Raw genomic sequence first — 26,979 nt, forward strand, 5'->3', positions numbered from 1 at the left:
TGAACAACCTATACCCTTCATCCCATTCTTAGTTTTGTTTCCCTTACTTTTAAATGGTTCTAAGAAAAGTCATGACCATCAATGTCTTTGACGTAAAGGATTGTATTGTAGAGAATGAGTACAGTGAGGAACAAGATTTCCAGATTCATTTGCTTCCTAGAAACCATTTTTAATGCCTTCTAATTATATTTCAGACTCAGGTAATGAGTATCATCATCACAAAAGCTAATAAGGCATGCGTTTGTCACTATGTTTAGTGCTTTTCATCCTTCTCATTTAATCCTCACGCAACTCTATGAAGCATGAACAGTTATTATCCCCATTTTGTAGATCAAGGAAACTGAGGTTTTAGAGACATTAAGTAACGTTAGCTAACAAGGTCATAATACCTATAAGTGAATGAGCAAGTTTTATTTGAACACAGTCGTAGTCATTCATTTATGTATTGTCTTTAACTGCTCTTCAGCTGCAATAGTAAAGTTAAAATAGTTGTAATAGAGACCATATGGCCCCCAAAGTCTAGAAATATTTTGTTTCTGGCCATTTGCAGAAAATAGTTATTGACCCATGGTCCAAACCATTACACACACACACTGTCTGAATACCAGCACCCTTTCCTCTGTGACTTTTTCTAAATCCAAAATATTCTTTATTCAAACATCGTGTAGGGCCTGTGCTTAAGAAATATGCTTCTCAACTGATAATTTAAAGTTCACAATGTAAGCACTAACATCGCTGGAGCACTGACCTAGCTTTCTTTTACTGTGTCCCAATTCTTCTTTCTGCCCTTATCGCCAGGCTTGCTAGATCCTTTCTCTCATCTATAACCTGACTCAGGCTGTTCCCTTTCTCATACTTATTGCTGTCAAGAACTAGGATCTAGCCTTCAAAATATAGTTTAAACATTAACTCTTTCTCGGTCCCTTTTCTTATTTTCCTTTCCCACCTCCATCTCCCACCCCCTACTGGATACACTTTCTCTCTTCCTTTTAACTCCCACAATGATTTATTCCTTTCTTACAGCTTTTATAGTACTGTTTTGTATTTTTTGTGTTGCATTCCATCACATACTATTGTTGCTGGCACTGGTGGCTGGTCTGGGGATCAGTAGTTAAATAAGGCCTGCCCTTGTACTCAGACTGTTAATATTTTATCAAACTTAATATTTTATCCTGGATTATAAGCACCTACATGGGAAAAAACATCCAGTTCCACTCATCTTTTAATGTGCTTAATAAATATTGGTGAGTTTGAACTATACATTTGGATGTCTTATAAATTGTTCTCCAAATCATGTTTTAACTTTTCTGTAAATCACTTTTATTTGGCTACTTGTTATGCCTTTTATTATAATTAATTCCCTGTAACTAGAAATCTGAAGAAAGGAAATTGTAGTAGAATGATTAACAATCTCTTATATTCTGATGTGTTGGTAAAATACAACCAATGTTTTTCTAATTTGGAGCTTATCCTGAGTTTATTAATGGATAAACTTAAGTATATCCCAGTGTACTTAAGATGATGATTTCATAATGTTAGAGCTGTTTTCCAAGGTGTATGTTATTTGTCCTAAACTCTTTTTTAAGGATATAGAGGCCTAGAAGTTAATAAAACAAGACCAAGATCAATCACATAGCTCTTAACTGATAGAGCCCGAGTTCCTACATTTCAAGTGCAGTATTTTTTATGCTATGCTGCTAGTAGATCTTAATCATTAGGTCAGCACTGTCCAATATGGTAGCCACATGTGTCTGTATAGCACTTGAAATGTGTCTTGTGCAAATTAAAATGTGCTGTAAGTGTAAAATATTCCCTGTATTTCAAAGACTTGGTGTTAATATCTAAGTTTTTATATTGATTATGTATTGGGGTAGGAAAAGAGGATTAAAATAAATTCTACCTCTTTTTTTTTTTTTTTTTTCCTACTATTTCTTTAGTCATTTATTAAAGTGGCTACTAGAAAGCTTAAAGTTATACTGGGGCACCTGGCTGGCTCAGTCAGAAGAACATGCAGCTGTTGATCTCAGGCTCATGAGTTCAAGCCCTGCATTGGGTGTAAAGATTACTTAAATAAACAAACTGAAAATTTTAGAATATATGTGATTCAACCAGATAACCTGTTTATATGCTTGCATCCCTATCCTATTGGAGTGATTATAAACATGAGCTAGTAAAAAAGGAAGAATAATCCAAAACTCACATCAGCTCCAATGTTTTGTCAATGTTGGCTTCTTAAAGGAGTGTGAATATTGCTTAGGTGATTAGATTCAGGAAAATCTGGAATGATAAAATAGTGTTCATTAGCTACTACAGAAAATCCATGTTTAGTCCCCAGAAAATATAGAACTTCATTCATATGCTCAGAAGTTTTTGTTTCATAGCCAGATTCAGAAGGTGCTTTCAATGAGAAAATTCATCTGTGGAAAATAAAAAGAGGATGATACAGGAAGTGATATACCAACCATATGCATCCATTTACATTTCTGCCATATGGACTGGGCTTGAGCCCTCTTGGTTAAGGGTCAAAAGTTATTAGAACTACTGAAGTTCTGTCTTTCAGATCAGAGGCACAATATACCTACCAGGATTCAAAGTGTGACAGACTTGTTGAACGGGTACTTTTCTCTCTCTCTCCATGGAACCCAGTTTAGGCACCAAGAAGGAAGGAAGCTCTGAAAACATGGACAGCAAAAATCAATGATGATTTAAAGAAAAAGAAAAAGAATGATGAGACTTCCCTGAATGGCCTTTCAGGCGTAAGATTTGGAAAAGTAGGATCTAGAGCAGGAGAGAAATAATCTGTTCTGAGGTAGAAAAGAGTGCATCAAGGAACTAGAAGAATCAGCTAGGGCAGAGTGAGGACATGAATTCCAGGAAATGAGACGTAGGGGGTAGACAAGAGTCATTATGCAGAGCCTTGTAGCTTGAGGTAAGCATGGGTGTAGTGGACAATCAGGCAGGATTATTTACAGAAGTCTTATATGGGAGGCTTATAGATAGATACACGCAGGAAATGTATATTATTTTCTTTTGTATCTCTTATATATAAATACAAAAAGGAAATGTTCATTCAACTTGGTCAATTACATACTTTGCTATTCTGAAAGCTATCATAATAGTTGAGAACTTGTTAATTAAACTCCATTATATTTGCCTTATTTTAGATACTTCCTAATGTACCTATAGGACATTCAGAATTATTAATGTAGGTATAATTTCACTAACCTTGAAAAATCAAATATAATGTCATTATAACCTGTATCAAATTTTATCACTCCTTACAATCATTAAAGTTCTGGTGTTCAAAAAAAATTATATGTGATTTACATTGTTTCTATTGGACAGCACTAATCTATAGTATTTAGCAGTATACAGAATATACATTGTTATATGATGTGAAAATATTGGGGTTCAGGAACGAATAATCAAAGATTCTTGATGTCTTTGGTGCAAAAAGGTGGTTTTATTAAAGCAGGGAAATAGGACCCATGGGCAGAAATAGCTGCACTTTCAAGTTGGGAGGGGGCTCAGGATAGCATAAGCCTCTGAGGAATTTGGAAACAAGATTTCTAAGACCTTGAGGGGCTGCTGTTAGGAAAAGGTCATTTACTATTGTCTAGTAAAAACTTAAGCCTTGAGACCCTTCAGATGTGTATCAGTAGGCCTTATGCTTGGAGGATGATTGCTAACATATATCTTGGGGTTATAGAGATAAAGGAAGTTTCCAAAGAGATTTTTACAGTATCCTGGAGGTCGGGGTAATGTCAAGCTAAGGTTGCCTTTTGTTTCTAGCAAAGTATTAACATTAAGGCAGTTGAGTTCCTGGAGGAAGGTCACCCTGCCTGTCCCAAGTACGTGTCAGTGGGTTGTAAGTTTTAAGGAATTTTAATTTTTTTTTCTTTTGCCTTGTTCTCCACATCAGTATACAGATTCTAAATATTTTACTTATATTCTATAGTTAATATAAGAAATAAGAAAACCTTATCCAACTTTGAGGATTTCACATTTTATATTGAAGAAATATAGTTCTATTCTTTACTCTTACCCAGTATGAAGGATAAGTGGAAATCTTATGTTACACATAATATAATGATGAAATAAAGTAGCTAAAAGAGACCAAGAGTATACCACAAAATCCCATTAATCGCCTATTTTCAGTTTCTTAACCAAATAAGGTATTGTGCAGGTTCATCTTTTTATCTAAGAATATATTTCTGAGACTAAAAGAAGCTCTCTTCTTCCTGCTTTTAATAACTCCTATAACTACCACCCCCCCCCCACCCCCGCTTCTGTTTTGCTTAGGTCTCTCTTCTTACCATACCTCACTTCTTCAAAGTTCTGTGGAATTAGGGAGTGGGAAAGGAGAAGAGACCGAATACTATTCTCCCTGTGGCTTCCCCTCTTCTCCTTACCTTCCCCTTTGCCAAATCTTACTTCTCAACCTCCCCCAACATACACACTAAGTAAAGGAAATATAAATACCCTGGGTGTCTTGGGTTTAACCCCAGAGCCTCATCCTGAAGGTCTCCTCTTTGAGCTCAGCAAATACTCCAGAGGAACTCTTCAAAGATAACCTTTCTTTGTAAAAAGAGAAAAGAGTATCTGGGGTTTCCTCTGAAATGTAGATGAACCTTACTTTAGTTCTTTGTGTACTGAAAAGACCCACCTTTCTCACCCATTGTGGCTTTTGTCTTTTCCTGGTGTTTCCTGAGATGGTTGAAGGCGGGGAGGAGAAGGAAGCTGCATCACAGAGAGAGGAGGAGTAAGATAGTTGTGGAAAAGTGGTCGAAGACTAGGATCTACTACCATTTACATGCTAATGAAAACCAGAAATGGCCTTTTCCCTGTTTGATCTGATTTGAAACTTTGTGACTTTCCTCTGGTAGGTCATTTTACCCCCTGTGTTTTTCTCATTGTTGTTAGCTATAAAAACTCTTTGAAATTCTCAAAATAGTGGAGGGTTTCTTTCAGGAGCAGGAGGATAGAGGATAAACTGTGAAACTGCATTCTGTCCACAGTGGGTCTGTTGGAGAGGAAAAGCTGCCTCCAAAGTAATAGAAGGTAGAACAGGGGAGGAAGTAGACAGGTCGAGCCCTTGATTCAGGAAAATAAGGAGGTAGGATTTAGAATTATCCCAGAAGTAGACCCCATCAGCAAAGTCTGGACTTCCACCTAACTTAAACCTTCGAATGAGGGTCTCAACCTCACATCCACACACCTGTTAAAAGATGCCTTTGTTTTGAAAGCTAGGAATCATGACTCCTACAGATACAAAAGTTCTTGTTAAAGGATTCATTTTATCATGTGATATAAAGGAAGTAGGTAGACGTTATAACCAGTTCAAAAAGTCAAAACAGCACAAAGTATGTAGAAAAAAGGAATGCAAATAGAGACAGATGGAGGTTTTGTGGGGGAGGGGAGTTAATTAAATCACCACCAGTAGGACACAGGACATAATTTGCATATCTATCATACAATTTAAAAAGAAATAAAATAGCCGAAAGACAAGGAATTAAGCTGGAATCTGTTAACCTGGAAGGGGTAGGGAGGGCATGCTATAGATAACGCCATTTTCTACTGAAACAGAATTTGTTTCCACTCTTCCCCTTTTACGATTAAAAAAAGTATAAAGAAAGATTATGATCACAAAATGTTGGGCTAATAAATGACCTGATTATTTATTTATGTGTAGCAAGAATGCCTAATTTGCCACAGTAGGAGAGGAAAAATAATTTTCCCTCTAACTTTCTAGGTTCTTGGTTGAGACTCCGCCCCCCCCCCCCCATAATGAAAAGATTAACAAACAAGTTTAATAACATTTATACCTCCTATATACCCAGGAACACTGAGTAATTCCAAAATGGCCATTGCCACCACCTTAAGTATTATCTCCAGCTAAAGACAAAAGATTTGGGGTGGGGGCGGTGCTAGGGAGAGTGAGTTTGGAGGTTATCAGGCAAAGCACCATAAACAAGGGTTTAATTGTTATGCAGATTTAATTTCAAGACTTCTCCATTGGTGAGTTTCCCAAGTTTTAGTCCTCCTCCTCTTCCTAGTACTGAGAGGGAGGCACCTTTACAAATGGAGATTTCCCTTATAAATGTAAATGTCCCTCACAAAAGGCCAATTTCTTCATTTTCAGAGATTTTACTGCTTCTGAAAAATAACAAGCTCAAAATAATCCTTATGCCAAAAAGGCATTTTTGGGGGCAGCAGTTCTGCTCTTTACCATGTAAGCTTTTGTAAGTTTGCTTTGCTGTGAAATTTTTCATAAGGAGTCTCGGATTAGACTTTTCACAGCCAATAACTACCAACCAGATTTCTTCTGTGTGATGCCTATTAATTTAGGCAAATTCTTTCTCCCTTCTCAAGGACCCCAAAATATCCTAGGGTCCTCAGAATAAGGTTCTTTACTACCTTGGGGAACTTTGTAAGCCTGGTGCCAGGCCACTTTTCCTGGAAGGAGTTTGTAAGCATTGGCCTCATAAAGTCAACTTTAGTTCTTTTAAAGTGTCTGGTCATATCTGATTAAATGAGCATCATTGTCAAATATGTCGATCGAGGTAAGAACTTCATTGCATAACCATTGTTTACACTAATGTTCTAATAAAAAGGACATATTGAACATGTACAAATAACGGTATTACCATGAATATAAGAATATTCAATAAGAGTTCCCAAATTCTGTAGGGGTCATTCAGGGAGACTCCTGTCATTTAAGAATGATGTAAATTTTAGTTTACAAAACAGAGTCTACTAAATTGTAGATACCTCAGAAGAAAGGGAAAGGACTTCCTTAAATGTCCAGAAAATAGAACATTTTAGGCCCTATCAGTGCATTCAGTCCTATATAGTTAATTCTTGTTTCACTGGATCCTTAATTTATCTGGTGCTCAACTAGAGTTCTGGAAATGTTGACTTAGTCCACTGGTCTGGTCTTACAATTATTTATGCCATCAGAAGCCTAAAGCCAGGAATAACAGTCCTTCACAGAGCTCTGAGGCAGTCTCTCTTTGTTGAAGACAAAGCACTCAGGCCTGTAACTGATTTCAGGAGCTTTCAGGTAAGCATCAGAGTAAAACAAAACAATCTATCCATAAATGATAAAAGACTTAAGATGGCCATAGTTAACATTACTGGTAAATTTCAGAAGTGAAATATTTGTAACAAGGATAATGCAACTTAAAGTCACACCAAAAATGTTATAGACAAAATATCTGTAAACAATATTAAAGACTCTTTTCAAAGAAGACAGTGAATGTGCATCTAATTTATAAAAATGGATGAACATAATACTTCCAGAGAAATATAATAATCCTGAGATATATTTCCTGAATGCACCAAACATTATAGTAAGAATATACCAAAAGTATATCAAGAAAATCAAGTAAAGAGATTCAGTAAGTCTGGGGTAGGTCCTAAGCATTTGTGTATTAATAAAACACCAGTGATAAGTGATAGGATTCCTGATTTACATATACTAACCTTAGGAGATAGGATTTCCAAACTAAGGAAGATGAAACAAAGTTGTTATTATTATTTCTTTAATGTTTATTTTTAAGAGACAGAGTGTCAGTGGGGCAGGGGCATAGAGGGAGACACAGAATAGGAAGCAGGCTCCAGGCTCTGAGCTGTCAGCACCAGACCCTGATGTGGGTCTCGAACTCATGAACTGCAAGGTCAAGACCTGGGCCTAAGTGGGATGCTTAGCCGACTAAGCCACCATGTGCCCCCCGCCCCCACAAGTTGCTATTTTTAAAGAAAACTGAAATTGTGTCTGATAAGTAACACAGCATGGACAGTGAGGGCACTGAGAACCTATACTTAGCATATAGCATAAATTTGTGAAATATTTATATTAATAATATTTTACCCATACACATTTAACCTCAGGAGGGTTAAGCATCTCTTCTGACTTGATAATTCTTGTAATGCTACTCATCAATAATAACGTGTCAAATAAACCTAGTTATTTCCTCTCTTTTCACAAGGTTGAAAGAATACATCTTTGTGATCTTCCAGAGGCCCTCTGGGGAATCTCAAAGATAGTTTTAGGTACAAAGATAATCTGAATGTTTTAGTTTACATTTAGGCTTTTTTATTTTGAGGAGGCAAAAAACAAAATGTCTGTAGATATGCACACTTAGGATAGGAATAGGATCATGGGTGCCAGACAAACAGTACTTGGCTGGTCACTTCATAGTAAGGATAAAACTTACAAATATAAGCGCGCCTGGGTGGCTCAGTCGGTTAGGCATCTGACTTCAGCTCAGGTCACCATCTCCTGGTTGGTGGGCTCGAGCCCCAGGTTGGGCTCTGTGCCAACAACTCAGAGCCTGGAGCCTGCTTCAGATTCTGTGTTTCCCTCTCTTTCGCTGCTCCTCCCCACTCATGCGCGCCCTCGCTCTCTCTCTCTCTCTCTCTCTCTCTCAAAAATAAACATTAAAAAAAAAAAACTTACAAACATAAAAGGTAACGTAACTGTAAAAAACCTGAGCTCTCACAGAAGTCATCAAGGACGTAAAGCATATAGGGTTCATATGTGTAAAACATCTAAGGTTATTGTGGTAAACCACAGAACCTTTGAAATCTAGGCAGATGAGACAAAAAGAATTAACCCTTCATGTTGAGGCAGGGAACAGTGAACTAATGAAATAAGCCTACCAAAACTTAGCAAACTTTGTGAAGATTGTAAACGTTTCATAGCTTTTCAGACTTATTTTTTAGACATGTAAGGCAAATAAAAGTGGGGGTTTTTTTTTGTTTTTTTTACAAATCTTATATAACTTTCTGTATTCATTCAGGTTATGTCCTTCACCATTTTCTTTCTCATTCTGGAACAGTTATTTACTTTAGGACCTAACTGTGAGGGGACCGGATCAGATGGGGAGGTCATCAAATGTGGGGCAACCCAATCAGGCAGAGGCCAGTGGTGCAAGCAGTGTAAGAATTCACCCAAGGCAGAACAGAAGTTTATTGAATACACTTCAAGGGAGCAGCAGGCAGGACAGCGAAGGAGAGACTGTCTCCTACGCGGTGGTGGTGAGGGGCCACAGTTAAAGGACAGAGTGAGGGAATATAGAATTTTCCCTTTTTTGGTAATCTTCAGAACTGTGCCTGGTTGTAATTGGTCAGTTAGGGCCTGTGGCTATTTAGACGTGGATCACTCAGGGAGCCTGTTTGCATTCAGCCCTGTGGTAGCTGTGGGCCGTTTTGCCTTGATCAGGTTTCCAGTGTTCAAGTTGGTTGCCTAAAAGCAGCCTCTATACTCACTGTTCTCTTTTTCCATTGGTAAATAGAAACACATCTCATTACCTTGCATACCAAGTTGCAACTCTGCCACTACCGCTCCTAGTAGAATTTGATTCATGTATATTAATTGTATCTTTTAATGAAAGTTACTTGGATTTCATAGAGAAAACAGAGATCATTGAAAACTGTTACACACCAATATTTTTGTAAACTAGCCAAACGTAGAAATTCACATAACAACGAGCCACCTAGGTGCCCCTGGAAGTTAAGTTTCAATGTGACATACTACAAAACTATTACTGTTAAAATTACCAGAATAATGAATCATTTTGGATAAACACAGATTTATATGTTTTAGGATTATAAACATTAAGCAGAAGTAATACTAGCTCATTCGATCAGTAAATTTATATAAGCTCACAAAGAATATATCGAGGTAGAATAAAGATCTATGTGTTATATTTAACACTATTAAAGAAAACATAGCTTCTTTTATTAAATCAAAATTATTAAATTTGTCTTGTTTGCCAAAGATTCATCAATATATTTTTTTTTTAATTTTTTTTTATTCTCTACACCCAACATGGGGCTGAAACTCACAACCCAGAGATCGAGGCTGGCACGCTCTTCCGACCAAGCCAGCCAGGCACCCCAGATTCACCTATGTTAATCTAAACTTGAATTCTTAAACAAACGTTCCTTAGGTCTTCAGGGGCACCTGGGTGGCCCAGTCAGTTAAGCACCCAACTCTTGATTTCAGCTCAAGTCACAGTCTCACAGCTCAGGAGTTTGGTTGGGCTCTGTGCTGATGTTGTGGATGGAGCCTGCTTGGGATTCTTTTTCTCCCTCTCTCTGTGCTGCATGTGGTCTCTCTCTTTCACATAAATTGGGGGGGGGGGGGGAGAAAACTTTTTAAAATCTAGCACATTAAGACTATTTAGAAGTTGAATTTCCTTGTTTTCTAAGAATTTTAAGAATTCTTTTATTTTTGTTCTTGAGAGAGAGAGAGAGAGAGAGAGAGAGAGCAAGCAGGGGAAGGGCAGAGGGGTGGGGACAGGTAGAGGATCCAGAAGTGAACTCTGCACTGACAGCAGAGAGCCTGATGCTGGGCTCGAAGTCAGGAACTACTCAGGAACCATGAGGTCATGACCTGAGCCAAAGTCGGAAGCTTAACTGACTGAGCCACCCAGGTGCCCCAAGATTTTTAGGAATACTTACACAAGCACTTATTTTTCTTTATAAGCCAATCAGAACAGAGCCTCTAAAAGAGATTTTTGTAATCTAATTCATTAATGTGATGTAGAGGTAGAAAAACATTACCCACACATATGAGAGGTAAAGGCCCTTCTGAATTAATAGACATGTAGACAGACTAATAGTCACAGAGAGCTTACAACTTCAGTTCTAAAATTTCAGTCGTGGTTTAACAGTTAACAGAATTATGAAATTGACTAGTCCATACTAAAGAGCTGTTCTAAGTGAGTATAAATTCTTCATTTGTTTGAGTCAAATAAACCTCAAAGACCAACAAACCAGATTTTCTGTCTTTTCTCCCGCTATTTAAAATGAGAATAGAGGAGCACCTAGGTGGCTCACTCAAACTTTCTACTCTTGATTTTGGCTCAGGTCAGGATCTCCTGGTTCTTCAATTCTTGCCTGACATGGGTCTCTGTGCTGACAGAGAGGAGGGAGCCTGCTTGGGATTCTCTATCTCCTCTGTCTCTGCCCCTCCCACTCATGCTTGCAAGCTCATAAACAAACAAATAAAATGAGAATAGATCTCTAAAGCCATTAATTCACTTAAGGGAATCATCAAATAATTAGACCATAAAACCAATTTCCAGACATAGTAGAGAGCAAAGTTAAAATTAGAAAAATGGAGAGTCAGCAAAGTTCTCTTGTATTTACCAAGAAAAGACATACCTGCGCTTAAAATAAGGCACGCAACTTCTGGTGTTTTGGTTGGTGGATCTATTATTAGGTGTCTCAATGGGACCTCCAAAATTGTTAAAAGAATTTCCTGAAAAAGATAAAATCATGACTCTAATATAGATATAAATGAACGTTTTTAAAATTTATTTAAATTTATTTTAGTCATGAAATAAGGGAGCCAGACAGATATTGTAACCAATTCAAAGGAAAAATCAATATGGCACAAATTTATATAAAGGAAATTTGAGATGAATTACAAATGGAAACAGACTTTTTTTTTTTTTCAGAGGGGGTAGGGTGGAGTCACCAGACAGAATTTATGTATCTATTACAGTTGGTTCTCATTATTCATGATAGTTATGATCTATAAAGTCCCAACAAACACTAAATTAGCAAATACGGAAATACTGCTCCTAGGAAAATACAAAATTAAATTCCTGCAAGCCCCTGATCGCACTACTTTGTTAGCCAAGCAATACGTAACCTTTTTAAAATGTGATTCCATTCACATGTTTAAAAACACCTAATTTAATGTATATCGTTGATTCATGAACATTGAACTCATAGCCAACAGCACTTGTAACTTATGCCTGAGTGAAGCTTACCTGATACACATACTGGCATATCAGAACCTTTTTGTGCTTAGGAACACTAGAAAGCACTGAAGCACTATACTTGTGGGGCCATTTTAAACAGCAAAATCTTCAAGGAAAAAAATACAAACAATGTGGCTGTAAATAGAACACGAAAAGGACACTTGTTTACAATATGAGGTTGGAAACAAGAAGGCACAGAACATTACCTTACTTGACCTCAGCTGGAAACATGTATGTTGGGTAAATCTAATTTTAAAGGTCTGTGCGTGTCACTAATGACCATGAAAGCATCATGAACATTGATTTGGGGGTTACAAGTAAATTTTAGTGAGTAGGCAAATTCACAAATACAGAATCCACAAATTATGAGGACTGTTTGTACCTACATTTTACAGGGTTTCAGAATAACTCAAAGACCATGATCAGGGCTGAGATCTGGTATACTATAGATACTACATTATTTTCTGGTGAAGCCCCAGTTTTTTTCTATATAACTTTTTGTTCTCAGTCCCCAGTTGTAGGTACTGGCTGTCTTGTAGCCTGGGAAGTATTCAGCTTGACTCCTGACCTGTTGAGGCACCTGAGAGACAAAGATAGACGTGTTGGAGGGGGTGGAGGAGAGATAGATTTCCTGTTGGAGGTCTGAAATAATTTTTCTCTTGGCGATCGTGTTATATGTACATGGTGGCTTAGTGAGGTGCCTAGTGTAATATGGGATTTGGAAATTCCTATGCACAGACATCTCATTGATTTTTGGACATTTACCACTGTTATATAGTTTCTTTTTCTAGAAAAAATGTGTTCTCAATTTCTAATGACTGATTTTCATATGTACTTTTGGAACACAAACCAGTTTGTTTTGTGGCAAATTCTGAATAATGTGGTTCCAATTACTGCTTTGGAAATAAAAATAATACTGTAGAGCAACTGTATTATTTGAAAAGATAAAATTTAAGGGGGTCATTGACTATCACATCAAAGGTGGGATTTTATTTTGAGGTGTTGCAGCTGTGGCAGGTGTAGGGTGTTACTAATCTAATAAATATTTCAGGTGCCTCACATTTTTACCTTATTTGCTTGTTTAAATAAGTTCATATAATTTTTGTGGACAGAATTGCTTTGCTAGTGTATCCCAACGTTATTTCTCCTCCATGATATTTTCTAAAAGAAGATCTAAGATACTTTCAAATTAATCTGAACTCCCCCACCCCCCAAATATTTATTAGGTACTAGGGAATTTCAAAATAGAGGGACTTTTAAAGTGAAATTCCTCAAAGGCTACCAGCCCCCTCCTCTTTTAAATTATATTTGAAAAGTTTATGCTTTGCTTTTACTCAGGCATAATATGGGTACATAGCCTGGTGAGGAACTTTGAAACCTTCCAAGTATCAACATACCTTCTTTGGCTTCCCAAAGCCTTTGCTATTCTCATCCCATGCCTCTGTTAGCAATGACCGCCAGTTATGTCAGTTTGTGCCAAATTATGTTGTGCTTCTTGCTTTGCACACAAATGGACAGTAGGAAAAATCATTAAACTGTTCACTTCCGAACTAATGTCAGGGTTTGAGATTAGATTGTTACAGGTGAAAGACATTTTATAGGGCTTGAACCAAATTTATTAGAGGTAACATATTTCACAAGCAATAAAAGCACCGATGAATAGTTTGCATTACTGGACCATAAATAAAATGGTTCTGTAAATAAAACTGAATGGAATTTTTATGTCTCATACATAGAATTCACAAGTTAATTGTTGTGGTCTGGTTTTGTTCAGAGGCCTTATGTGGTTGGTTTTTGAGTTTGGGGCCTTGGGCTTTTTTAGGTACATTTGAAAGATTACCCCAAACATTCATATCATAGGAAGTAGAGTATCCCAACCACTGCCTGGAGATCAACAAAATAAGTGGGCATATTTCCAAAAAAGAAATTAAGCATGAGATATTACAGGTCACATTTTATGTTTACTAGAGTATTTGCCAGAGGTACTTCTCTGATACTAGGGCTTAAAGATGAAAATATCTTTGTGAAAGCATTCCAGTGTGTGAAACAGCAAAGGGAGTCAGCTTCTCATCATTTAGGTGCTGGTGGTTGGATTTGTGGTTAATCCGTGCCATATGGCTGCTCTCCTCAGTGGGAAGTGACGGCAGCCCTAGGAGCTTACCCCATCCCTGGGGCAGCTGCTTTGGACTCAGTTGCTTTGATCATCTTCTGTTGCACAGCTGGGAAGAGTAAGGAGTGGTTTTCAGTGTCCTAATGGAACAACATATTGGGACCACTGTCATAGATAGACTACATCTTCATTTTGAATAAGCATTCTTCAGATAGTGCAGGTGTTTTCACTTCCATGATCTCATTCAGAAACTCAAGTTTGAGTTCTTTAAAAAAAAAAAAAACTAAGTGTTGAAAAGCAAATTCCTACAGAAATTTAAACATTTCACAAATAAAATTCCATTCTTAAATTTTTACGTCCTATTTCTTGCAAGTTATATTATGTTCTTTTTGTTGTTCTTTCTTTTCAAGAACTGTCAAAAAGGAGGTAGAAAAGGAGCATAATTCATGTACCTTACCCATTAAGTACAAATGTTTAATGCCCTTTCAAGTGTGGTGTTATTCTTATGGTTATCTTTTAAGCTAAGGCTTACTGCTTGCTCCAGTAGCCTTCATATTATCACAATATTATAATAAATAACTTGGGAAAGATTCTCATATGAAGTATAGTGGAACCAGTAAATTTGTTGATCCAGGCATTATAAGGTAAACACTTGGGAGAAGGATGCTTGGAAATGTGGTCAGACTCTTGATAGAGTTCTCCAAAAAAGAGCAAATTTTCATCACAGCATCAGATCTATATCTTCTCCATGATGGATAGAAAATCCAAAAGATTTATGTAGACTCTTACTTGAGTTTCAGTCTCTTGTGAGTTATCATTAGATTTCCTCCAACCCTTTCCTTTTACTTAATCAGAGAAGCTTAAGTTGCTTGTGCATCTTTGAGAACAAAATTACTTCCCCAGAAAAATGTGAGAACAGACTTTTTCCTCTATATATCCTAACATCACAGGTGGCTGTGGTAGAGTAATAACATAGAGATGGACGCTGTTAGCAAATGCTGGTTTCTTCCATGTGTGTTTTTGTTTGTTTTCCCAGGGTGTTTTGCCCATCCACATTCCAATCCCTATAATGATACTTCTATTTATTGTTGTTATCACCATCAACAGCAACTATAATCTGGCTCACAGTTTCTAAGAGCCAGGTCACTCCTTAGTTACCAGGAGAAAACCCAAACCAGTTGTTCTTTCATGTGTACAAAATCCCAGTCTTCTCACATTGCAGTGACCCTAACAGCATGTTGAGACTCCATGAACGAAACAGATAATAGAGCTATGTCTGCATTCTGATGCAGTAAAAATTTTTTTTTTCTCCCTGATGGTTGAAAGATTAACCATGTAAATGAGAGAGTAATTATCAGGTATCTGTCCGTGTATAATAATGTCTTTATTGGACTGGAGAGTGTGTTGGGAAGAGGCGGTGGGGAGGGGGACAGAGTAGGGAGCATAGGGACTCTCACCCATCACTTGGCAAGAAGAGATCATGGAGGCCTTGGGTAGGTGACTTACCAACAGTCCATATAATCAGACAATTCTCTAGAAACCTTTTCCTTTCTCCACAACTTGGGTGGGTATGGAGGGACATGTATGAGGGACATAGACTTTCCAGGCATTCTTGAAACAGTCTTTTCAACACATTTCTAAAAATCAAGGGGGAAAAATATCACAAAATCACAAAGATTGAAAGGAAATGGGTGTGAAATAGATAAAAATTGCAATTATAAGATGCTTCTAAAGAAAAGGTTTTGTTTATGAGGTGGTTGGGTGCATAGTTTTAAAGTCAACCTCAGTGAAAACTCTGGCTTTGCCACTTAGCCATGTGGCTTTATGCTGCTTATTTGTCTTCCCTGTGTTTTATTTTTCCTCATGATTAAATACAAAATCAGGGTGTATATATAATGCCTAATCCATAAGCCAAGCAACCTATGATCTCAGTTTTAAAACTCTATAAAAATACATTGAAAGCACTTAGCACAGGATTTTGAATACCAGGGACACTCACCACTCCTGCCTCCAGGCCTTTGTACTTGTTCTTTTTGCCTGCAAGCTCTTTCCCAGACCTCCACCTGTCTTACTCTCCGACCTCCCTCAGGTCTTCAAGTCACATGTGACCTTCTCAAGGAGGGAGGTCTTCCCTGTCCACCCTCTCTAAAGTGTTTTCTCTTTAGTGCTTGTTAGCATATATGTATTTTTTAATCTTAGTTATTACTGTATTAGCACCTAATATACTGTGCATTTATTAATTTCTCTTCTACTAACTTAAGGAAGTTTGGGAGTTTATTCACTGCTTTACCTTTGGTGTCTAAACAGTCCCTGACACAGAGTATGCAATCATTAAATGAATAGCAAATGCTGAGTAAATATCATTATACCTGCTTTATTGAATTGAGTATTTTTTATAGTTAACAGCATCATTTGCTAGCTAATGTAGGAGGTGCTTGAGAAGTTTATAATGTTAAAGTTATGCTCAGTTTACAGTATTAATTTGCTTACAAAATTCCTTTCTATAGTTAATTCAAAATTATTAGGTTCCAGTGTGATGAAAGTTTTATTTACATTAATACTTCATGTAGAAAATGTGTAGCTACAAACTGGCAGGTAAATCTGAGAGAGAAAGAATAGCTGAACATTTATCATGTGCTTGCTGTAAACACAAGAGACACAGTATTAGTTAAGGCACAGGCTCCAGAATCAGGTTGTCTTTGTTCAAATCTTCATTCTGTCCCTTCCTGAGTGAGCTTGTGCTGGTTACCTAACCACTCTGTGCCTCAGTTTCCTCAGTTATATAAAGGACATAATATTAATTCATATAAAAGTTTTAGAAAAGTACCTTTTTCATAGAATCAGTAAATGATTAAGTGCCAGGCGTTTTCTGAGCACTTCACGTAAGTTTGTTTAAATCTCATGACAACGTATGAGGTAGGTACTATTCTTAGGCCCCTTAGTACATTTTTTGAAATGCAAATAGCTACTTGTTAATGTTCAGATCCTCTTAAAGTAAGACCTAGCTTTGATTTTTTTTTCCTGTTTTAGTACATTAAAAAGTACTCAAAACTTTCCCCTATGAAAGTAAGGTTATGTTTAAGCAAGCGAATCAGTATTTTGTGTCCTGGATTTTGAGGTTTCATTTGTATTTGTATTTTTAAAGAGAGAGCAAAAGCAGGGAATGGGGCAAGAGGGGGGTGGGAGATAGAGGGAGGGAGAGAGGGAAATCTTAAGCAGGCTCCATGCTCAGCGCACATCACAACAACCAGCCCCTACGACCCTGGGATCATGATGTGAGCTGAAATCGAGTCAGATAGATGCTCAACTGACTGAGCCACCCAGGTGCTCCTCATTTATATTTTTAAACCATTTGTTACATTTGCTTTCCTGCTTCTTAGTTTCCTTATATAGCACGTGGACTTTCATGGAAGATGGAGTTCTAGCAGTGGAATTATTAATTATTTCCTCTTTTTGGACACTGAAATAGGCAATAGTAGTAATATACTTTGATGACTTGATTTTCATAGGCTTCACTTTGGTGGCAAAATTGCATTCTAAGGGGCTATTGAATGAAAGCTTTGTGGCAGCAAATTCTATACTCACCAAGAGGCACTAGAACTCATGACTCACAAGATCAAGAAGTTTACTTAATTATACCTGTATTATTCAGTTTGGGCATTTTATACATGGCTACATGATTCAGCCATGGATCACATGTTTCAAGAGGAGTTATTTGAAAAAAGCCCTCAGATAGAATAAATTACAGGTATGGAAAATGAATCTTACGAAGTAAAAGTTAGAGGTTTCTTAGACTAGGGAATAGAAAGATGACTTAATTACATCTTCAAGAAGGAGCATGTTGAATAGTTGTTCTCCATACCTTAGAAGAACTGAAGAATTGGACTTACAGCAGAAAACATGGAAGTAAACAGTCCCAGCCCCCTACCAGAGATTCTGATCCAATGGGCCTTTGGTGAGGGCAGAAATTGTGCATTGTTATCAAGTATGTCCCTGGGATTCTAAATAGATAGCACTTGAAGCAAATGCTGAAATTTTTTTTGTACTTAATCAGTAGCCTGTCAAAATCCAGAGAGCTGAACCAAGTAATCTTTTATGGTCTGCTGCAACTATGTCATTTGTATAAATAACTAAGTATATAACTATGTTTCCTGTATTGCTTCCAGTGAGATCCAAACTGTTGTAAAGGCACTAGTTTTTAGAAAACAGTGAAACAGGTTATATTGCTTAATGCTCCCTACTGCAGTTATTAAAGAAGTCACATGTTAAATGACTTAAATGTTGGAGAAATGGAAAATTTTATGCGAATATGTAACCATTGATAATTGAATTAGGAATATTGAGCAAGGAGAAGTCAAATCATGGGTCACACTTTTGAGATATGGTAAATCATCTTCAGACAATATATTGGACCCTCTTATCACACAGGATTATAAGGGAACACATTACTAAGTTTATTTCAGGTTGCTGAACTGCACTCCTGATAAGTAAACATTAAATTTATGAAAGTTAGCTTCTGCTTGCTGTGCTCTTGAGGTATCCTCTTTAATTGTTTCTGTGGGTTTGTTTTTGTTTTCTAGGGTGGAGCTATGACATTGAAGAGAAGAAGGTTCCAAAACCCAAGTCCAAGTCTTATGGTGCAAATTTTTCTTGGAACAAAAGAACAAGAGTATCCACAAAATAGGTTGGCACTGACTATATTTCTGTGCTTGACTGTGAATAAAGTCAGCTGTGCAGTATTTATAGTCCATGTATAATACATTTCTTAATCTCCTAATAAATTCGACCTTTAATCACAGATACATTTTGTGGTGTCTATTTTAAATGTTTAAGTCTCAAAGTGAATAAATATATTTCCTATATATAGTGGAGATTTGAGGTGATCATACTTCTAGGTAATTTCAGTATTTAACATCTATTAAAAAGAATGCTTGAAATCAACAGCAACATTTGAGTTTTACACTTGGTTCTTTATAGCCATTCTCAAGTTAATAGCGCTTATAATGGTCTCCTGGGTGGCTCAGTTGGTTAATCATCCGACTTCAGCTCAGGTCATGATCTCACAGTTTGTGAGTTCAAGCCCTGCTCCAGGCTCACTCTCTGCCTCTTGCTCACTCACACTCTGTCAAAAATAAATAAAATTTTATAAAATAGAATTAAATAGTTAAAAATTATTTTAATGTTTATTTTTGAGAGACAGCAAACAGGAAGGGGCAGAGAGAGACACAGAATCAGAAGCAGGCTCCAGGCTCTGAGCTATCAGCACAGAGTCCAATGTAGGTCTCGAACCCGTGAACCTGAGGTCATGACCTGAGCTCAAGTCGGACACTCAACTGAGCCACCCAGGCTCCCCTGAAAAATTGTTTATAAATTACCAGCCATCATCGTTATAATGCTGTCTTAGAAATTCCCTGGTTTTATCTTAGGTTAGAGAAATTCAAGATTACATTGCAGTTGATAAATCTCATTACTGAAGTTCTTCTTTAATTAGAATTTTTTATCTCGAAGTTTGAATCCAGATGAATTGTGTTACATACTAAACTCTGCCCAGGATTTCACGTTCATGACTGTGAGGGGTTCAGATGAAGATTTTATATTCTTATGAATTCAAAGACTGCAAGAAAATAATCAGTTCATTGATGGAGATCTTTTTGTATTCGCTATTGGTTTTATAAAATAGAAGTAAATAGATGCTCTTGCTATGTGCTAAATCATTTAGGTCATCCATTGTGAGTTATCAAGCACATACTCCCGTCAGTCTCTTCATTAAACAGTTTTGTACACTAATCTTTATCATAACTCTGTTAGGCACTATTATTTCCCCCATTTTGCAAAGACCTAAATCAAGGCTTAAAGGACTAAATAACCTACTGAAAATTACACAGGTCCTAAATGCCAAAGCTGGGACTTGAACCCATATCTGTCTTCACATTCCATACTTTTAATTACTTTAGTTATAAAGAAATATGATCAGTGGCAGATGATTTTTTTTGGTTGCTAATAAATTCTTTGATTTTTTTTTTTAATTTTTTTTAATGTTTATTTATTTTTGAGACAGAGATATAGCATGAACGGGGGAGGGCCAGAGAGAGGGAGACACAGAATCTGAAGCAGGCTACAGGCTCCGAGCTGTCAGCACAGAGCCCAACGCGGGGCTTGAACTCACGGACTGTGAGATCATGACCTGAGCCGAAGTGGGCCGCTCAACCGACTGAGCCACCCAGGCGCCCCAAATTCTTTTGATGTTTTGAAAGTTATATACTAATTATGTACTTTCTCATGATTATATTTCTTAAAAACACTAATACCACATTGACCTAGCCCAGCAAAGAAGACACATCAAAGTATAAATTTGTACAATCTTCTTTTGAAGAGCCATAATGGCAATCTCTTTCCAAAATGTTAACTGTATATTCTATTTTTATTTATTTTGAGAGAGTGCATGTGCACATGTAGGGGAAAAGCAGGGAGAGAGAGGGAGGGAGGGAGGGAGGGAGGGAGGGAGAGGGAGAGGGAGAGGGAGAGAGAGAGAGAGAGAGAGAGAGAGAATGAATCCCAAGCAGGCTCCACATGGTCAGTGTGGCACTCAAACTCACAAACCAGGAGATCATAACTTGAGCCAATATTAAGAGCTGGATGCTTAACTAGCTGAGCCACCCAGGCGCCCCCTGTATATTCCATTTAATTCTAAAAATCCTCATCTAGACAAATAGCCCATGGATATACACAGAAGTGACTGTACAAATATACTACAGAATGGTTTCTAATAACCAATAAGCTGGAACAATCTAAATGTTTATTAAAAGAGGAATTGAGATAGGTGGGATATTATGCAGCTATTAGAAACAAGATGGGCGCCTGGGTGGCTCAGTCAAGTATCCCACTGGATGTCAGCTCAGGTTGTGATCTTGTGGTCATAAGATCCCATGATGGTCTCTGACAGTGCAAAGCCTGCTTGGGATTCTTTCCCTCCCCTCTCCACCCGTCCCCGGCTCATGCACACTTTCTCTCTCAAAATAAATACTAAAAAAAAAAAAAAAAAAAAATCTATGTGTTTGGAATGTTGTTAAAGATATATTGCTAAGTAGAAAAAAATAGCAATAGTAGATAACATCAGGGGGCGTGCAGCAGCAGGTACTTATTACATCTGTGTACCTAGAATGTTTTGGGAAAAACACGTAAGAAAGCAGTAATGTGATTTTACCACTGATTGTGGGAGAGTTGAGTCTTGGGTCTTTCAACTTTGAAATGTATTACCATAAGGTTGTATTATTTGTATAATCAAATAGACATAAATATACACTACAATTCAGATCTTGTAATTTTAAGCTTGAAATATATTTTAATGTGATTTTAATTAGAATTTTATTTCAAGGGAGCTATAAACTCTGCAAAATGTTACAGTATGGCTGTGAAGAAATTCCACAGAGGGCACCTGGGTGGCTCAGTTGGTTGAGTGTCCAGCTTTTATTTTCGGCTCAGGTCATGATCCCCAGCGTCATGGGATTGAGCCCTGCACTGGGCTCTGTGCTGAGTGTGGAGCCTGCTTGAGACACTGTTTCTCCCCTAGCCCCTCTCCCTCTCTCACTCTCTCTCTCTCTCTCTCTCTCTCTCACTCTCTCAAAAAACAAAAAAAACCCACATATACTTCAATGAATATAAGTTTAAATTTCAGTAAAATAAACCTACTTTGATCCCATACAATAAGGCAATACAGGCAAATTTTCCTCAAAAAAAGATACAGCATTCCACCTTAACTTTGGCTTTTAACAAATACAGCACTCTATTTCTGTTAACTCTAGTAGAACTAACTTCCTAGGCAACCTCATGAATTGGCTAAAAAAATTCAGTATTCTTTTCTCTTGCAATATCTCGTCCCTTTTACATAATAAATCAGTGAGCCTCTGCTTCTAGGTTGTTTCCATCTTTCTCATTACCCTATATAGGTGCTGCCCATGCAGTGACTTTTATAATCATATTTAGTATAATTTATAATTTATTTCTGTAAGACTAGCATCAAGGGGCCCCATTTGTTGTTTTTTAATAGATTTTTTTTCCTTTGGCGTATGACAGATCTGAAAAGAAAGAATAATCCAGACAGCCCTCGTTTTTATAGTATATGTTTTATGTTAAGTAAACCTGTATGTAAAAGAAAATTTATAAAAATCACTCTACCAATAATAGTCCTACTAAAGTATACTATTGCCGCAAATTTGTCTTACTTTTTTCACACTATTTTAATGTAAAAATTTTGGCGTTATCATTTCAATTGTAGATACCAAGCTATTGCCTTTATTGACTGAATTTGAAAGGCAGTTTATCTAGTTTTTAGTTGTAAACTGTAGTGACAAAGAAGTGACCTATTCATTAACATAAGTTTTTATTTAAAAAAAAAAAAAAAAGAGGTTAGAGTGGGAGAGAGCCAAAGCATAAGAGACTGTTAAAAACTGAGAACAAACTGAGGGTTGATGGGGGGTGGGAGGGAGGGCAGGGTGGGTGATGGGTATTGAGGAGGGCACCTTTTGGGATGAGCACTGGGTGTTGTATGGATACCAATTTCACAGTAAATTTCATATATTAAAAAATTAAAAAAAATAAAAAAAATAAAAACATAAGTTTTTATTTGATGACTACTATGTGCTATGTACTACATTATATACTATGTTGCACCCTGGGGTCACAGTGGAACAAGTCTGACAAGGTCCCTGCTCTCCTATTACTTGTGGACCTAATGTGGGAGCTTCTATTCTGCCAGCAACACTAGTCATTTTGAATGAGTAAAGATTGAATTATGGTTCAACCACTCACTCAGTGATCCCTATAAAGTTAATTAAGTATCTCTAAATCTCCTGTTTCCTCATCTCCAAAATGGAGGAATTTATCTAATGGGATAGGTGAACATCAAATGATATATTCACAATGGCCAAAGAGCACTTACTGTGTCATATACAGGAAACTACAACATTGTGTGGGAGTTCTGTATCTTGAAGGAAGAGGTCTTTGAGTGCTCCAGCCCTATGACGTTCTGGCAGAACTGACAGGACAGTTTGGTGCTTAGCATACATTGCTGTGTACTTTAATTTTTTTTTTTTTCAACGTTTTTTATTTTTTATTTTTGGGACAGAGAGAGACAGAGCATGAACGGGGGAGGGTCAGAGAGAGAGGGAGACACAGAATCGGAAACAGGCTCCAGGCTCCAAGCCATCAGCCCAGAGCCTGACGCGGGGCTCGAACTCACAGACCGCGAGATCGTGACCTGGCTGAAGTCGGACGCTTAACCGACTGCGCCACCCAGGCGCCCCATTGCTGTGTACTTTAAACTGTGTTTTAGAATTCTTTTTTTTTTTTTTTTTTTTAATGTTTTATTTATTTTTGAGACAAAGCCAGAGCCAGAGCATGAGCAGGGAGGGGCAGAGAGAGAGGAAGACACAGAATCGGAAGCTGGCTCCAGGCTCTGTGCTGACTGCTCGGAGCCTGGAGTCTGCTTTGGATTCTGTGTCTCCCTCTCTCTGCCCCTTCTCTGCTCATGCTCTCTCAAAGATCAATAAACGTTAAAAAAAAAATTTTTTTTTAATAAAAAATAAAATATTTGTACTCTGATTATAAAAGTGTTGCAAAAATACTTGATCTAGGGGCACCTGGGTGGCTCAGTCAGGTAAACGTCTGACTTTGGCTCAGGTCATGATTTCCCAGTTCGTGAGTTCAAGCCCTGCATTGGGCTCTGTGCTGACAGATCAGAGCCTGGACCCTGCTTCAGATTCTGTGTCTCCCTCAGTCTCTCTGCCCCTCCCCATCTTGTTCTCTGTCTCTCAATAAGTAAACATTAAAAAAATTTAAAAAATACTTGATCTATATAGAATTCAAAGATGAGTATAATCACAAATTCCTCCCATTCCAAGATGGCCATTGTAATACAATTGGTGTGCATGTATTTTTTCTATTCCCTACATACACATATTCTTTTTAGAAAACAAATTACAATAACAATGTACACATATTTTTTAAATAAAATATTTGAAAGAGAGCATGCATGTGAGCAGGAGAGGAGCAGAAAGTGAGGGAGACAGAGAACCCCAAGCAGGCTCCATACTGTCAGCACAGAGTCCCATGCAGGGTTCAATCTCACTAACCATGAGATCATGACCTGAGCCAAATCAACAGTTGGACGCTTAACTGACTGAGCCACTCAGGCGCCCCTGTACGTATATTTTCTAAAACAAAATTTAGTATCGAACACTTTTTAATTGAGTGTATGTTTTCCCATGACATTTTTCTATAACATGATACCTAATGGACAATTTAACTTTGTTTTTTAACGTTCAGATTTTTCTAATATTTATCTTTTGTATTTTTATAAATCTAACTTCTCTCTCCAGTCATACTGTAAATGTCTAGAAGAGTAAGAATTATAGTTTCTGTCTTCCACAAAGTCTCACTTATTCCTGGGAAAACTGAATAAACAACGGTCAGTTTGATTATTTAGAGGATTCTGAATACAAACCATACATACATCTACTCTCTCCTGGTTTTCACTTGATACATCTTTGAAATTGTTAGTGGATATTTACTGGGATTCTAGTCAATAGCTGCTTGTATCAATGCTGTTTACACCCATCTAAAAATTGCACCAGGCACTAATGAGTTATTATTTTTAAAGATTTTATTTTTCAGTAATCTCTGTACCCAATGTGGGGTTCAAACCAACAACCCCAAGATCAAGAGTCACATGCTCCACTGACTAAGGCCAGCCAGGTGCCCCAAAGAGTTATTTTTAAATGCTTTTTTTTTTTTAAGTTTAAGACTCTAATATTTTTTAAACCGTTTTGTCACATGTATTTACCTTCCCTTCCACCACATAAGTTTCATTTAAAACTAAGATGCATACATCATGATGTCACCTCTAAATACTTCAGGATGTGTCTCTCCTGAAAAAAGACATCATTCTTCTGTATAACATAATAGCATTATCACAATAAAAAAAATTTAACCACTGATACAATGGAACAATATTCTTTCTGATCTAGCAAGGTTGCTCCAATATTTTTTTGCACTAATTTTCTTAAAATCTGGATCCAATCAATAATCTTGCATTGAATTTACTTTTTTCTTTTTTTAATTTTTTTAACGTTTTATTGAGAGAGAGAGCATGAGCAGGGGAGGGGCAGAGAGAGGGAGAGACACAGAATCTGAAGCAGGCTCCAGGCTCTGAGCTGTCAGCACAGAGCCTGATGCAGGGCTCGAACTCACAAATCGTGAGATCACGACCTGAGCTGAAGTAGGTCACTCAACCAGCTGAGCCACCCAGGAGCCCCAAATTTACTCTCCTTTAATCATGAACAGTTCACCTGCTGAATTGTGTCTTTCATGACACTGGGCAATTTTAAAGATTTCAGGCTAGTCATTTCATACAATGTTTCACAATTTGGCTTTCTCTCATTGTTTCCTCATGAAAGGTTCAAGTTAAACATTTTGGTAACAATCCAAAGAATGCCAAAACAATCTGGTGAAACTTTGTTGGAAAACAGAATTTATGCAGTCTCAAAAATCAATCCATAAATGACTTACTAGCCAAAAGAGATAAAAGTACTTTTATGGGGGTGCCTGTATAGCTCAAGTCAGTTAAGTGACTCTTGATTTCAGCTCAGGTCTTGATATCAGGGTCATGAGTTCAAGCCCCATGTTGGGCTTTGCTCTGGGCATGAAGCCTACAAAAAACAATTATGATGAAGAAGTCTGGTATGTACCACTTTAACCAAGTGATCATACTTAACATCATCAGTAATGATTTTATACTCTCAAAGAATCACTTTTGGTGGCACATAAGATCACTGTCCAACCACCCCCCCCCACACACACACACAAATAATCTCCAATTTCATTCTAGTTGCTCAGAGTTGCTCTTCTGCACCCCATACCCCATTTCATGTTTTATCACCCTTCTCTCACAACGAGAATCCTGCTACCTAACATCAATGCATTATTCATTTATTCTACAATACACACAAAACTGTATTAATTACTGTAGTGATTTTAGTATTAAAATCACTAATACCACCAGTAACAAGCTACCAGTTAAAGTTCAAGATCTCTTCACAATTCTTGTCTTCAGATAAAAACTCACACAGAGTCAGAGTACTGTGTCCCAAGTTACTTGAATTAAATGTTCACATTGTCAATTTTCATGTACAATTAGGTTCATTTGTTCCTTTGCATTCATCTGTGTGTTTTTTCTTGGTGATTTTTAAAAAATGTGTAAAATTACGGGGCGCCTGAGTGACTGTCGGTTAAGCATCAGACTCCAGCTCAGGTCATGATCTTGCAGTTTGTGGGCTCCAGCCTCACTTCGGACTCTGTGCTGACAGCTCAGAGCCCAGAGCCTGCTTCAGATTCTGTGTCTCCCTCTCTCTGCCCTTCCCCCACTCATGCTCTGTCTCTCTTAAAAATGAATAAACATTAAAAAAAATTTTTTTTAATATTTAAAAGTATAACTTGTTCAAAAATCAAAATTGTATTAAAAAGTTGTACTCTGGGGCCATGCGTGGCTCAGTCAGTTAAGCATCTGACTTCAGCTTAGGTCATGAACTCACGGTTCATGGGTTTTGAGCCCGACTCGTGTTCTAACAGCTCAGAGCCTGGAGCCTGCTTCGAATTCTTTATCTCCCTCTCTCTCTGCCCCTCCCCATTCACATTCTGTCTTTCTCTCAGCAATAAACATTAAATAAAAAAAAAAAAGTTGTACTCCAAGGAGTCCCATTCTCACCTACTCTATGCAGTTTAACCAATTTTATTTTCTGATTTATCCTTTCTATGTTTCATTTTGCAAAAGCAAATATATATACATATTTATATTTTTCCTTTCTTACACAAAAGGGAGCATATGTACTCTTTTTTGTTTTGATTTTTCCTTACTATACCTTAGAAAGTGCTCCGTTAGTTCTATACTTAAAATAAGTACATCATAGTGTATGTAAATTATACCTCAATAAAGTTGATTTAGACATGAAAACAAACCTCAGTATGATGTCAAAGCATCACTGGGTGAAGTTCATGATCTATGAGCATTTGATAATAGAAAAGCAAGCATATACA

The 26,979-nt window shown here is 37.3% G+C and overlaps 1 protein-coding gene across 2 annotated transcripts in view; it reads left to right on the forward strand.

Moving 5' to 3' along the window:
• NDUFS4 (NADH:ubiquinone oxidoreductase subunit S4) overlaps positions 1–18,688 on the forward strand; it is a 112,785-nt gene extending 94,097 nt beyond the window's left edge. For both annotated transcript variants that reach the window (XM_060634596.2, XM_060634597.1), the window contains exon 5: positions 18,471–18,688. In XM_060634596.2, the coding sequence (XP_060490579.1) occupies positions 18,471–18,574 (104 nt within the window). In that variant the 3' untranslated portion in view covers positions 18,575–18,688. The remainder of the gene's footprint in view (positions 1–18,470) is intronic.
• The last annotated feature ends 8,291 nt before the right edge of the window (positions 18,689–26,979 follow it).

The sequence above is a fragment of the Panthera onca genome, chromosome A1, assembly GCF_046562875.1.
Source record: "Panthera onca isolate mPanOnc1 chromosome A1, mPanOnc1 haplotype 2, whole genome shotgun sequence".
NCBI lineage: Eukaryota > Metazoa > Chordata > Mammalia > Carnivora > Felidae > Panthera > Panthera onca.